This window comes from Bos grunniens, chromosome 22, assembly GCF_055505025.1.
Source record: "Bos grunniens cultivar Pamir isolate PY7600 chromosome 22, Bosgru_T2T1.0, whole genome shotgun sequence".
Lineage (NCBI taxonomy): Eukaryota > Metazoa > Chordata > Mammalia > Artiodactyla > Bovidae > Bos > Bos grunniens.
Genome location: NC_141186.1, coordinates 51,805,161 through 51,818,975, shown reverse-complemented (window position 1 = coordinate 51,818,975; position 13,815 = coordinate 51,805,161). Strand labels below are relative to the sequence as shown.

The window sequence follows — 13,815 nt, the reverse complement described above, 5'->3', positions numbered from 1 at the left end:
TTCTGTCCCCAGTGGTATTTACCAACCATCCCCCTAATCCCTATTCCCTGCTCTCCTCTAATCAATCCTCTAGTGTTAGAACCAGGAAGTTCTCTCCAACATGGCAGAGCAAGTGATCCAAAAGACAGGCCGTGACCATGGTCACCAGTGAGTGGCAGCGAGCCAAGTTTTATTGACTGGAAATCATGGGCCATCCGACACAGGTGGGTTGGACAAGTGGAGGACAGGCCAGGAAATCCGAAATGAAAATCAAGGCCTGGCGGTGGGTAGGGGGAGGGACCAGTATATCCAAAATGGTCTTGAACCAAGGGCCAGATCAAGAGATGAGAGAGGAACTATAAGGGGGCGATTATCTTACTTTCAGGCCCAACCCTCGAGTTCCAAATCTGAATGTTCAATGGACAAAACTCAGTCTCACATACATTACTTTAAATAAGAAAAATGAAAGACGTTTTAATAAGATAAAATTGAAAGACGTGAGGACAAATATTTGCTGCTTGCTAGTTAACGTCAATTAGTGCTGCCTAAAAAGCAAAGGATGTCTGCCGGTGAGGGCAGACTCAGGTTGAGTACACCCCTGGAAGTTCACTTCATTACTTCATTCTCTTACTAAATCCACATCCATACCCCCTCCCTCTGGAGGAGGGTCCAGGGGGCTAGCTGGCCCTGAACAGCATATAAAGCACAGGTAGGATGGCCACAAACGTCGCACAAGTGACCAGCGTGCCATAAACGGTGTTCCTGTTGACCTGGGCTTCCAGCCTCTGCTCCGTGTCCGACAGCGCCATGATCATGCTCCCCTGTTCCAGCAGGGAACCAGGCAGAGCTCCGTCTGCAGACTCCAGGCCCGGGTGTGCTGCAGCCTTTGCAAGCTGAACCACCCCAGCCACTTGGCTCACGGTCTTTTCCAGGCCATCAAGCTGCTCTCGTAAACCCTCTAGACGTGAACGGACCTGTCTAGAATGGCTGAGCTGCTCTCTCAAGGCAGCTGAAAGGACATCTGTGTCTCTGTCTTGGGTGGGGGAAGAACCTGCCTGGGACAAAGAGCCCTGCCCGGTCCCAGCTTGCACCAGGCCCTTCAGGTCTGCCACGAGGTCACGGAGGTCCCTCTGCTGGAGCGAGTAGCTGGACGCCTGTTCTCGGATGGCTTCCTGGAGGCTCACAGGACCCTTCTGGGCCTCTAGGAGCAAAGCCTTCAACTCCTGGAGCCGCACGCGGTTCACGTAGGTGGAGCCAGCCACACCGATCAAGGCCCCCAGGACTGACCCGATGAGCGACCAGTTCTTGGTCCTCTCCGCCCGGGTGCGCTCCTTCTCATGGCTTTCCCGCACAGCTGCAGAGAAGAGGGAGAATTTCTCTCGCTCAGAGTCTTCCGCGCGCAGGTAGGTCATACGAAGCCGCTTCTCCTCCTGCGGAAGCAAAGCTGTCATGTAGCAGCGACCTGGCCCAGCAGCCTCCAGCGGAAGTCCCACAACCACATCCCTGAGACTTGGCTTCAGGCCCGGCACAGATTACATGTTCCATAAACACGCTGGGTGAGTGAGGACAGCGTTAAGTCTGGACGGGTGGGGGGAGCAAAGGAACCGGGGATGGTCCAGGTGAGCGCGGTGCTATCCTCCCCGGGCAGCTGTGGGTCTGAGCGGACATGTATGGGGGTCTCCAGACTGTGTCTGTCAGAAGGGAAATGTCTGGCGCTCTCCGGGAGGCCCTCTCCATGGTGCTCCCTCCCAATAATCCGGGGCCCAGAGTACACTAGACCGTTGATCCCAGCTGTCCAGGAGTGGAGAGGGTGGACAGGCACTGGAGCCCCAGAGCCCAGTCTCTCCCCAAGGTTTTCTGGTTTACCTCCTCACCAGGTCTCTGACCCCAAACCCATCAGAGCCCCCACCTCGCCCCTCCACACCCTGAAGGCTAGGGTCCCATGCAGGTGAGGAAGGAGCCTACCTGCAGCATCCTGTGCTCCAGAGTGGCCAGCTCCAGGTACTGGTTATCGTCTCTGGAGATGCGGTCCAGGCGGTCCCTCACCTCCTTCAGCTTGGTCTGCTGACTTTCCAAGTCCTCACGAGCCTCCCGGACAAGCCCTCGAGCCACCATGAACACTTTCTCTGCCTGCAGTGAGAACAAGAGAAGTCACCCGCCCCTTTCTCCACGCCACCCAGGGTCCTCTCCACTCCCAACCAGACGCGGCTGAGAAGAGGTCTTGGTGGGTGTCAGTGCACAGGCTGGAAAGACAGTGCCTCGGACACACAATTCTGGCTCACCCAGTGGTCCTCAGGGTGCAGCCCCGGGCCTTTTATTGGCTTCCTGGGTGTTACCTTAGCTACACCTCCCAACATCACTGAACGCCGTGACAGGCACCGCCAGGCCTCCAGTCAACAGGCTGAGAAACCCTGGCTCAGCCAAAGTCATGACCTCCGAGGGGAGAGACAGCACTGCACCTCAATACCTCTCACTGAGCCCCGGATTCTTCCCACCCTGCTACACATCTGTGCCAGGGTGGGAAACAAGATTGTTGTTGTTGTTCAGTCACTCAGTCATGTCTGACTCTTTGAGACGCCATAGACTGCAGCATGCCACGCTTCCCTGTCCCTCACTATCTTCTAGCTGCTGCTGTTGCTGCTAAGTCACTTCAGTCATGTCCGACTCTGAGATCCCAAAGACAGCAGCCTACCAGGCTCCTCCATCCATGGGATTTTCCAGGCAAGAGTACTGGAGTGGGGTGCCATTGCCTTCTCCAACTATATTCTAGAGTTTGCTCAAACTCACGTCCACTGAGTCGATGATGCCAGAGATGGTGGAACACGTTTTCCCTGCCACAGAGGACTGGACAACCAGAGGCAGTTCTCCCCACCTCACAGTCTGATTAATTCCCGGGGCCTCCACCTTCTCGAGGGATGTTTTAACCACAGTCGGGACTGTGAGGACCTTGTAACCCTCCAGGCAACTCTTACCACCAACCCCTAAAACAGTCAATGAAGGAAGTGTTTGCTGGCCCAACAGAAAGGATATTAATGGCCCAGGACCCCCTGGTACACAGCATACACAGCAATTTGTTGCAATGGGGAACAGGGGGGCCCTTCACCCCGGTGATATCAAACCCAGCCATCATGTAAGAAACAACCCAGCTCCCCGTCCTAGTGCGTGTTCAAGGACAGACCAGTCTGGACGTGGCTTCCCAGCACCTGTGGCTGGTCATTCATTTGCAGGAGCCTCCAGGCCACATCGCCCAGGTGAGAGGGCTGGGCCAAACCCCAGCTCCTGTCCTCACCTCAGTGACGTTTCCCTGGGCCTCTCGAACTTCATTGAGTCCCACAAACTCTTCATATCTGTCCCACCAAGTCTTGGCCGTGGAGGATGCCCGCTGCCGAATGCTGTGCCCCAGGGCTGCTCCCAGTGCGGTAAGGCGGTGGTACAGCCCCAGGGCCACCTCCTCGGGCCTCTTCTCTCTGGGCTGGCTGGGGCCGTGGCTGCAGAGAGTCCTGGTCAGAAAGAGGTCCCTCCGTACCAGTACGGGAGACACACCCCCGACGTGCCGCATGGCCAACACACGGCTGCGCCCTGTCATCCAGAGATCTGTGGGGAGAGGCCAGACAGATCGGCTGACAGCTGACACAGGCAAGGCTCAAGTCGGGTCTCATCCCCGAGAGTTTCCTTTAAAAAGTCTAAACTGGGGACTTCCCGGGTGGCGCGGTGGCTAAGAATCCAACTGCTAATGCAGAAGACACGGGTTTGAGCCCTGATTCGGGCAGATTCCACGTGCCGTGGAGCAACTATGCCCGTGTGCCACATGAGTATGTATGCACGTGTGCAGCAAGTACTGACGTCCGTGAGCCTAGAGCCTGTGCTTCGCAACAAGAGGAGCCACTGTAATGAGAAGCCCCCAAACTGCACCAAAGAGTAACTGGCTCTCCGCAACTAGAAAAAGCCTGCACAAAGCAACAGTATATATATATACTGTTGCTTTGTGCAGGCTTTATATATATATATATATATTTTTTTTTTTTTTTTAAGTCCAAACTGTTGGGCCCGGAGAGGGCAGCCACCAGGGTCAGGCTTTGCCAGGTGCTCTCCTGGAGAATAGAGCATGTAAGGGAAGAACATATATAGGAACCCGAGCCTCCCACCTCCCTCCATGACGCCAGGAGCCAGACCCTCCCATTCCACCCACTTGCCTGCATCCCCAGGTCTGCATGAGAAGCTTGGTGGCCAGTTTCCGGATAACCTCAAAGTTCCTTTTTTTTTTTTCCTGAAGTGGGCCATTTTTAAAGTCTTTATTGACTTTGTTACAATATTCCTTATGCTTTGGTTTTTTGGCCTACTGAATTTGTTACAATATTGCTTCTGTTTTCTGTTTCACTCTTTTGGCCATGAGATATGTGGCATCTTAACTCCGGACCAGGGATCCAACCTGCACCGCGTGCATTGAAAGGTGGAGCCTTAGCCAATGGACCACCAGGGAAGTCCCTCACATAAAATTCTGAAACCTGTGTTGTATCCATGCTTAACAGAGCCTCGCAAGGACTCACAAAGACTGCCAGGGAAACTGGAATTAACTGAGGGGATTTGGGGAAAGATTTCTGTAAATGACTATCAAAACCAGCTTCCTGGACTCCCTGAGGGCTGTCTCCAAACGGGGAAGCACTTTCATTTCTGTTCTAGGACACAGGTCATTCATGTCCCAGGACAGAAAGCTCCCGCCTCGAGAGGCAATTCCGGGCTAAAAACAAAGCAAACCCAAACCGCTTGGATTGCTTCGTAGAGGACAGCTCTTCTGAGGTTCCCAGCAAACCCTCCTTCTGCCCTCCAAGCGCAGACATTCCAGGTGACCAACTCCCAGTCTCACATGTCTCTCTTTCCACAAGCTTTCTTCCTCCTCCCCAACCCCGGGAACTGCCCAACAGGTTAGGTTTCTTTAATCTTTCCCTTTTCAGCCTTGCTCTGATGTTTGGGCCCCACAATGCCTGCTCCTCTGGTACCTGAACAGCACAAGGAGTCTCCCTTTAGCCAGGCAGGCCTGGCCGAGCCCAAGTGCAGGAATGATGCTGAGGACCCAGAAGAGAGAGCCAGGGGACCCTCACTCTCAGGCAAACCCTGCTTCAGAGCACCCCACCCCCAAGTACTGACTCTGGCTATCCAAGCAACACCTGGGAGTCAAAGGGCCAGACCAGAAGACAGACTAGGAGAGCTCCAATTACAGAGGAAAGTGCTTCCGGATGTAAGGTGATCTCAGCCTCCCACCCAGGCCCCCTCCCCACGGTATCACAGAGAAGCTCAGACCCTCTTGGAAACATAGCTGGTTGGGTCGGGGCATGCGTCCTGGCAAAAGCCTGAGCTGAGAGCCACAGAAAGGGACATCCCTATGACAATGGGTCCAAGCTGGCACTGCACCCAAACCCCAAAAGCCCAAAGGAGCACAGGCTACCCATGCCCCAGAGGTCAGGCAAGCCTCCAGGGCCTCAAGGCCAGTGCTCACTGCTCACAGACTGTGCCCCACAACATTCCTACAGGCACGCCCCAGTCAAAACAAAGCATGCAGCCTTGTGGACCTGCCCACCGCCACACCCAGCGGAAAGGTGTCCCTTTGGCTGTCACTACTTCCTAGCCCCCTTTTCTCTTGATCCCGCCTGACCAGCAAGGCTGCTCTCCTAAAGCCCTGCAGAACCTCCCCCTTGTCGCATCCAGCAGCTGCTACTCGGATTTCTCCTCCAGCACCTCTGCAACTTTCAGCACCCTCTCATTCTGAAATCACCACCCCGCCTCCTCAGATTCCTCCAACCTTCTCAACCTCCCGTCCCGGTTCCTCCTCTATTAGCAGCACATTCCTGGATCCAGGAAGGTCACTTATCCCAGGCAGAGAAGACGGCCCCCGTCTCCTACACGGTCTTGGCTTCCTCCCCTGCCACTCACAGCCTACTTCACAGGGGAGGCTCTATTAACTTGTAAGTCAGATCACACCCCTCGGGTGAAAACCCTGAGAGTTCCCCAGTCAGCTGGAGTGAACGCCAGTCCTGCCAACAACCGACAAGGCCTGGTCCTCTCAACCCAATCCCCTTTCTTCTCTCCGTCACTGTAAGAACCCCACTCCAGCAACCCCACCACACTGAACACGATCCCACCGCAGGGTCTGTGCCCTGCCACTTCCTCTGCATGGACCACTCCTCCTCCACAAGTCCAGCCACTTTACACCTAAGTCTGCTCAAACATCACTTCTTGATAAGGCCTTTCCTGACAACTCCCTCCTTCGCCACCATCAGGCTCCCGCATTTTCTCCATCAGACATACACGTTGCCTTCTTCCTGTGTGCCTCACCCCTCACCAGAACAGAAGCTCAGAGACAGCAGGGACACGGCTTAGGGAAGGGATGCACCAATGACTCCCAAGTGGCTCCCCGACTCCAGGCCCTCCTCTCAGCCTCTTACCACTCCCTTGCCCCCGTCTCCCAGCTCCTTCCCACTGAGATGTCTCATAGGCCCCAACATTCCTGGCAGAGAGAAAAAGTGGAACAGGGCTTGACGTCGACTAAAATCTGCAGGGCTACCTGTGCAGCTGGAAACAGTAGAGGAGACTGGGGAGGGCTGGACCGAGGCCAAAGTGAGCAGGGTCTGGGTCAGGTTCAGAACCTTGCCTCTCCAAATCCATTCTCCTGCTCCAGCCAGATGACTGTCTCCTACCAACTGCCCTCTCCTCAAACCTCCATCACCAGCACCTCATGCTCACCTGCAGCTGATGGTCGGCTTCATTTCTCACCCAAAAAATGTTTTAAAATTGGAAGAGAACGTCCATAAACTCCTACTGTATCTTTGAACCTGCCAGTGTCTGTCTCATCCCCACCTTCTCTTGCTCCTCAGGATGAAAACGTCCTGCTGTAGGGAAGGCCATGCCGTGCTCCAGGTCCCATACCCTCTCCCCTCCTCAGACACAGCTCAGGAATTGATGCGACCACCCCACCCCCACCCCAGCAGAGAAGCCCCGCTTCTCTGTGCCCCTTTGCACTGTGACAGAGCACCTGCACCAGCTGTCTGCAGCTCCTCTCCTCCTGGTCGCACTTAACCGCCTCTCTGATCTGGCCTTCACTCCCACCGGGCCAGTGGAACTGCTCTTGTTCCGGTCATTCCCACGTGCCTAAAACCAATGATAAGTTTCCTCCTCATCTCACTTGCCCTGTCGGCAGCCTGTGCCTTATGATAGCTTCCTCCTTCTTAAACCACCTTCTCCTCTTGGCTTCCAGTCCCCACTCATTTCCACAACCTCTCCACATGGTGCCCCAGGGCTCTGTCCTCAGGCTCCTCTTTCATCCAGTCTTGTGACTTGAAAAACTGGCTACTTTTATGATTGATTGTAGGGATGGCTGTGCAAGACTGTAAATACATTCAAACCACTGAACTGTAGCATTAAGTAGGTGAATTGTATGGCTGCGTGCCTGTTGAGTCACTTCGGTCCTGTCTGACTGTTTGTGACCCCACGGACTGTAGCCCACCAGGCTTCTCTGCCCACGAGATTCTCTAGTCAAGAATACTGGAGTGGGTTGCCATGTCCTTCTCCAGGAGATCTTCCCAACCCCAGGATCAAGCTCCTGCATTGCAGCCAGATGCTTTACCGCTGAGCCACCAGGGAAGCCGGAAGTGTAGGGTTAGGGTTATGTAAATCATATCTCAATAAAGCTGTCACTGGAAAACAGACAGGGCTTTCCTGGTGGCTCAGTGAGGAGGACTCTGCCTGCCGATGCAGGAGACACGGGTTCGATCCCTAGTCCAGGAAGATCCTGAGGAACAAGTAGGCCTGTGCACCACAACTACTGAGCCAGTGCTCTAGAGCCCGGGAGCCACAACTGAAACCCGCAAACCCGCTCGCACTGAGCCTGAACACCACAATTAGAGAGCAGCCCCCACTCGCCCCAACTAGAGAAAAGCCCGTGCAGCAAGAAGACCCAACACAGCCAAAAAAAAAAAAAACAGAATTCCCTGGTGGGCCAGTGGTTAGGAGGACTTTGGAGCTTTCACTGTCAGGGCCTGTGTTCAATCCCTGGCTGGGGAACTTCGATCCAGAAAGCTACATGGTGTGGACAAAAATAAAGTATAAAAAACAAGCAAGCAAACTGTTTTCGGGCCTCTCCAGTCCACAGCTCTCTTCTGAATCCCAGGCTCATTTACCAAACGGCCCAATCCAGGTCTCTGCTAGGAAGGCTGATGAGAATCTTCCTCTCCCAAAGTTGCCTTTACCACAGCCTTCTCCATCTCAGCGGATGGAAACCCCAAGTCCCAATCAGGCTCAAACTCTCACATCATCCCTGACTTTCCTTTCTCTCCCTCCTCACAGCCAGTCCATTAGCAAATGTCACCTCCACCTCTGAAACTAAATTCAGATTCCCTCTTCCTCTTGCCCCTTCCCCTGCTACCCCAAGCGCCCAAGTGAAAGTTGCTCAGTCATGCCAACTCTTTGTGACCCCATGGACTATACAGTCCATGGAGTTCTCCAGGCCAGAAGACTGGAGTCGGTAGCCTTTCCCTTCTCCTGGGGATCTTCCCAACCAGGGAAGATCTCCAGCATTGCAGGTGGATTCTTTACCAGCTGAGCCACAAGGGAAGCCCTAGTCCCAAAGACCAACGTCTTTTGCCTGGGTTATCCTAAGAGCCTCTGACAGATGTCTGTGCTTCTACTCTAGCCCCTACTGTCAGAGCAGGCAGTGGTCCTTTCAAAACACAGGTCAGACTATCTCTCTCTCTGCTGAAGTCCTGCAATGGTTTCTCCATTTCTTTCAAGGTAAAAGCCAAAATCCTTTCCAAGGCCTACATGGCATCCACCTCCTGGCCCTCATCCTTCTCTCCTCTCACTTCATCTCCCATCAGTCTCCCTTTCCCCACTCTGTTCCAGTCACGTGGACCTTTTCTCCCAGTTTTTGTGAGATTAAATTGACATACACCATCACATAAATTTGAGATGTACAATGTGATGACATGACAAATGTATAGATAGCTAGATGTTTACCACAATAAGCTTAGCTGACACATCTTTCACTTCACAAAGTTCCCATATAATTCCAGGCTTCCTGACGCTGCTCCCACACACTAAGCTATTCCCACCTCAGGACCCTGACACCTCCTCGTCGATATCTGTGTGCTTGCGCTCTTCTCTTTTTTCAAATCCTGCTCAAATGTCACAGCCGTGCACTCCCACTCCAGGACGCCTTACCCACTGTTTTATTTTTCCTCAGACACCTATCACAGGATCCGTGCTTTGCAACTCACGTATTCACTGATAGTCTGTCTTACTCACCAGAATGGCCGCTCTGCCAGGGCAGGCACTGTTTAGTTCATTGCTTCAGCCTCAGTGCCTAAAGTACTACCTGCGTGTACTGCACACCCAGCAAAAAAAAAATACTGGATGAATAAACAGAATTTGCAAAATGTCGCACTCCGAGCTATATTACAAAACTCCTTCCGGGAGCCTCCAAAGCTCTAGAACCGGTGATCTAGCCCCCCCTCACCCCCCGCCCCCGCACCCGCTCCTACTTCCCTCACATCTGACCTCCAGTCACACTGTGCTTTCCTAGGTTCCAGCGATGCACCGACCTTCAAGGCCTTTGCACAAGCCCATCCCTCTACCTGGAGTACTTTCCCTGTGTTTTTTTCCAAGCTTAGCGCTTGCGCTTAAGCACCCCTCGCGGCTTCCGGACTCTCCCCGGGACGGACATCCCGCCGCCCCAGTACCTGACGCGCTTTGCGCCTCAACCCCCAAGGAGCTCCCGCCACTCAGTTGATCGCCGACCCTTTAGGGCCCGCCTTCTGGGGGACCACTTCCGGCAGGAGCGCAACTTCCGCATCAGGAGCCAATCAGCGAGCCCGCGTGGAGGTATAGGCGCAGGGAGCTGGAACGGGGAGCTCCGCTTCCGGTGGCAGGGTCTGGGGAAGGGGCGGCAGGCGCCATGTCGGGCCGCGAAGGTAAGTGTGCAGGGACGATGGAGTGGGTCAGGGCAGAGAGGGTCGAGAGCTAGCGGGGGCCAGGCTGAGCGGTCTCGTGTCTCACCCAGGTGGCAAGAAGAAGCCCCTGAAGCAGCCCAAGAAGCAAGCCAAGGAGATGGACGAGGTGAGGGCGGGCGCAGAGGCATGGGCGGGCGCGGAGGGACTGGGTAATCCGCTTGCAGTGAACGCGCTTTCCCCTCTCTCTAGGAAGATAAGGCATTCAAGCAGAAGCAGAAGGAGGAGCAGAAGAAACTTGAGGAGCTAAAAGCAAAGGCCGCGGGGAAAGGCCCCCTGGGTAAGTGAGGGCGGGGTAGAGAGATCAAACGCGTGAGCATCAGTCTGGATACGGTCCCGAGCAGGTCAGTGTCCTGCCTCGTGGATAAGCTCCAAGGTCTCTGCTCCTGTCCACTGTGGTGGATGGTCCTAGCCAGGCTTGGATTCGTAGCAGCTGGATGGAGTGAGAGCCAGACCCAGTATGGGCTTCTCTTGCTTAGGGAAGTGGCAGAAATGGAAATACAGAAATGTATCTCACACAAGTTCGTATAGTTGAGTTCCAGATATTCTCTATACTTTCTTGCTCCAAATCCGAACTTCACTACTACTTTGTTGCTTATAACATTTCTTGACTACTCCTGTAATTAAAAGTGTAGCAAATACTTTTGCACCCTGTGTTTTCACTGCTGGATGCGCCTAGGCTAATGCATAAAGTCCAGGCTTCTTGGCGTGTTTTTAAACTTAATTCTCTACCATTCTCTCTCTTCTCCTTTTGTGTAAGAGGAATTGATTACATATCAAAATATTTCTCAAAACCCATCAGTCGTTGTATTTTGTGCTTCTGAAATCCTGTTTACACTCATCAAAATAGGGATTGTTTTCTCAGCAGTTATCTATACCCTACAGGATCACTGGGGCTCCCCAGGTGGCCCGGTGGTAAAGAATCCTCCTACCAAACAGGAGATGCAAGAGAGGAGAATTCAATCCCTGGGTCAGGAAGATCCCCTGGAGTAGGAAATGGCAACCCACTCCAGTATTCTTGCCTGGAAAATCCCACGGACAGAGGAAACTGTCAGGCTACAGTCCGTGGGATCGTAGAGCATGACGCGACGGAACACGAGCAGCACGCACGTTTAAAGTCTATTTTGTCACAGCCCATTGGACTTTCATTCCTATTTAGGTATGCTTAATTCTATAACTGTTTGTTAAATTACCTGCCATGTGTTACTTGTAAATTGGCTGAAGTAAAGATATTGAGTAAATCAGATCCCAGGATCGTAATACATACAGTAGTGTGGTATGTGACAGGTAAGAATATGGACTTGGAAGTCACGCTACCTAGGTTGGAATCTTTTCTTTGTTGCATTACCAGTTTATAACTTTGAACAATATCTAACACTGAGACTTTGTTATCTGTAAAATGGGTTGAGGGGATGTGGATTAAGTGAGCCAATCTGAAATACCCAACACAGTTGAGATGCAGATCAGTGTATAGCCATTACTTGTGCTCTGCCTTTATTCTCATTCACCACCTTACTCATTTTTGCCCAGAAATAATACTGGTAGAACCCTGTGCATGCTTGTGTCACAAAAATGCCCAGTACAAGAGCTGGCCCTTATTATTTAATAGGATCCATGGTAGGCCCCTCAGGCTTCAACCACAGAGCTTGTGTTTTTCCTTGGTTGAGACTTTTTTTTTCCTTTTGCAGCCACCGGTGGAATTAAGAAATCTGGCAAAAAGTAAGCTGTTCCTTGTGCCTGAGGCAATGATGACCCTTAGTTCCATTCTTGATTAAACACCTGGATTCCCTGCCGTAATATCTGTTGCCACCTATAGCTAGAATGAAGTGTTGTCTTGGAACCTATTGTACATTTAAGAATAAACTTTTGTAAGGAAAAAAAAAGTACACTTGGCTCATCTTGTCTTTAGTTCTTCTCAGCCATTTCTACCTTAGCTAAGAGATCCATATAAACCCAGTCCAGAATCCTGCCAAAGTGTCTTCTTAAGTCTGTGTGCTATCCTGATTTCTGTACCACCTTAATAAGGTTGTGCATCTGTTCATGTAAGGAACCTGCTGTGTGCAAGTTGAACATCGGCCAGTGAACAATTCCTCTTGTCAAGGCACTTCTCTGTTGTTGCAGGGGAGCGAGTCTGTAAGGACTGAGCTTACTCTGAAGCACCCAGGTCTGCATTTCCACTAGGGCTTTAGAAGATCTTTGCTAGATTCCCACCTCTTAGCTCCCCCACCCCCAACTCAATCCATCAGCAAAATTAAATCTAGACCCTTCATACTTAATTCTAATGCCACCAGATCTTTACTCTAACCCTAAAATCCCTCACCTGAATATTATAGTGAAGTCAAAATTTGTCTTCCTCTCCCTACCCTTGCTTCCCAACAGCTAGTGCTTACTCAGGACCTAGAGTAATCTCTAAACCTTAAAGTTATACTTTGTTTCTCCTTGGCTGAGAATTCCTCCGTAGCTTCTTAGAGCCGGGGGGAAAAAAAAAGGTCCCCACAATGACCAGTGAGGCACTAAGGGGTCTGGATGCTGCCCCCTACCCTCTGGTATCTACAGTTCATCCCCCTGATCCATCTTGAGCCATGGAGACCTACATTCCAAGCAAGCTTTCTCTTCACTGTTTTCACCTACTAGAAACCCTTCCTTAGTCCTCAAGTCTCTTAATCCTGTTTCCTTTTTTTCTCCTGACACTTGTTATCATCTACCACTTTTGACTCCAGGAAGGGTAAATTCCTGGAGGACAGAGACCATGATGTGCTAAATGCATGTGTATTGAAACAGTTTAGATGTCCGAGTCTAGATTTCATTTCTAGGATCTAGACACAACTATGGCAGTAATGCTAATAACACTAAGCTTTCTCTTGAGAATGTGTTTTCCAGAAGGGCCCTGAGATTTTGCTGAGTCAAAACTGGAAAAGATTTTCATAGATTGAAGCTTGTATTACCACTCTAATGTACTTGATACTAGTAAAAGATAAACATCCCACTTTGGTTGTCTCCCGGAAAGTTCCACAGCCAGTAGCATCCTCTTTGGACTTCAGGGATTCCCAAGGGACTTGCCAGCTGGCACCCATCCCTGTGCTGCTGAGAATAACCCTTCGGAGAGCCAGAGCTAGCACACTGCCCCTCAGATGAATCTACTGCTCTTTTATTTGATGGAACCCAGTCTACACTTACGAAGTATAATCTTGTGTTTTTACCAGAGCAGAAACTTGGAGCAATTAAGATAGCATCCAATATTCGGGTGACTATCTGAGGGAACCTACCAGTTACCTCAAAAAATTAAAGCCAGGTACTGAAGACCCTCTAGGCCCTGACAACTATCTCCCTTTCATTTACTGCCCTCCCAAACATTCATAGGATACTCATAGGCTAAGTTAGAATTCCACGGACAGAGGAACCTATCAAGCTACAGTCCACAGGACTTCGAAGAGTCAGACACGATTCAGCGACACACGGATGAAAAGTCTTGCCCCTGTTACTTTCCAACACCTTGTTCCTGCTAAATGTCCTGCACACCACAGTGCCGTGCTTAGTCACCCAGTCGTGTCTGGTACTTTGTGACCCTATGGACTGCAGCCTGCCAGTAAAATCCTGTCAGCTACTCAAGCCCAGCTTGAATCCCTGCTCCTCTCCTATTTTGCCGTTGATAACGCCTACCTGGCACTTGTGTGGCCTCTATTTCAGTGTTGTATTCTTGTCTGAGTAATCTTGATGCCATCCTCCTTAATATCTCTTGGTAACTCCCACTTAGCCTGTAGGACAGCCCAGTTGCTACTTCCATGGGACCTTCCTTGACTTCTTGAGTCTCATTCATTTCCATATGACCAGCACTTGGAAC

The 13,815-nt window shown here is 51.7% G+C and overlaps 2 protein-coding genes across 13 annotated transcripts; one reads left to right on the top strand and one right to left on the bottom strand.

Moving 5' to 3' along the window:
- Positions 1-427: 427 nt before the first annotated feature.
- On the bottom strand, positions 428-9,841 carry CCDC51 (coiled-coil domain containing 51). Of its 12 annotated transcripts, XM_086368162.1 has the most exons (7): positions 9,526-9,639; positions 9,274-9,352; positions 7,007-7,122; positions 6,718-6,863; positions 3,269-3,573; positions 1,945-2,109; positions 428-1,409 (listed from the first exon to the last, which is right to left on the bottom strand). In XM_086368162.1, the coding sequence occupies exons 5-7, from the start codon at positions 3,563-3,565 to the stop codon at positions 657-659; spliced, it is 1,215 nt and encodes a 404-aa protein (XP_086224288.1). In that variant the 5' UTR covers positions 3,566-3,573; positions 6,718-6,863; positions 7,007-7,122; positions 9,274-9,352; positions 9,526-9,639; the 3' UTR covers positions 428-656. The 12 variants fall into 12 exon arrangements, with proteins under 12 accessions (XP_086224288.1, XP_086224286.1, XP_086224290.1 ...); XM_086368160.1 differs by lacking the exons at positions 6,718-6,863; positions 9,526-9,639 and adding an exon at positions 9,708-9,841; XM_086368164.1 differs by lacking the exons at positions 7,007-7,122; positions 9,526-9,639 and adding an exon at positions 9,708-9,841.
- Positions 9,842-9,877: 36 nt separating this feature from the next.
- TMA7 (translation machinery associated 7 homolog) lies at positions 9,878-11,857 on the top strand. Its single transcript, XM_086368183.1, has 4 exons — positions 9,878-9,938; positions 10,028-10,083; positions 10,167-10,254; positions 11,663-11,857. The coding sequence occupies exons 1-4, from the start codon at positions 9,923-9,925 to the stop codon at positions 11,695-11,697; spliced, it is 195 nt and encodes a 64-aa protein (XP_086224309.1). The 5' UTR covers positions 9,878-9,922; the 3' UTR covers positions 11,698-11,857.
- The last annotated feature ends 1,958 nt before the right edge of the window (positions 11,858-13,815 follow it).

Bases quoted from the DNA above. Each gene is read 5' to 3' on its own strand.
- CCDC51 (XM_086368160.1), bottom strand. From the start codon at position 3,565: ATGACAGGGCGCAGCCGTGTGTTGGCCATGCGGCACGTCGGGGGTGTG. The intron at 2,110-3,268 runs GTGAGGACAGGA...TTCTCACTGCAG, and splicing joins CCCAGGGAAACGTCACTGAG to GCAGAGAAAGTGTTCATGGT. The intron at 1,410-1,944 runs GTAGGCTCCTTC...TTGCTTCCGCAG, and splicing joins TGGAGCACAGGATGCTGCAG to GAGGAGAAGCGGCTTCGTAT.
- TMA7 (XM_086368183.1), top strand. The intron at 10,084-10,166 runs GTGAGGGCGGGC...CCCTCTCTCTAG, and splicing joins AAGCCAAGGAGATGGACGAG to GAAGATAAGGCATTCAAGCA. The intron at 10,255-11,662 runs GTAAGTGAGGGC...TTCCTTTTGCAG, and splicing joins CGCGGGGAAAGGCCCCCTGG to CCACCGGTGGAATTAAGAAA.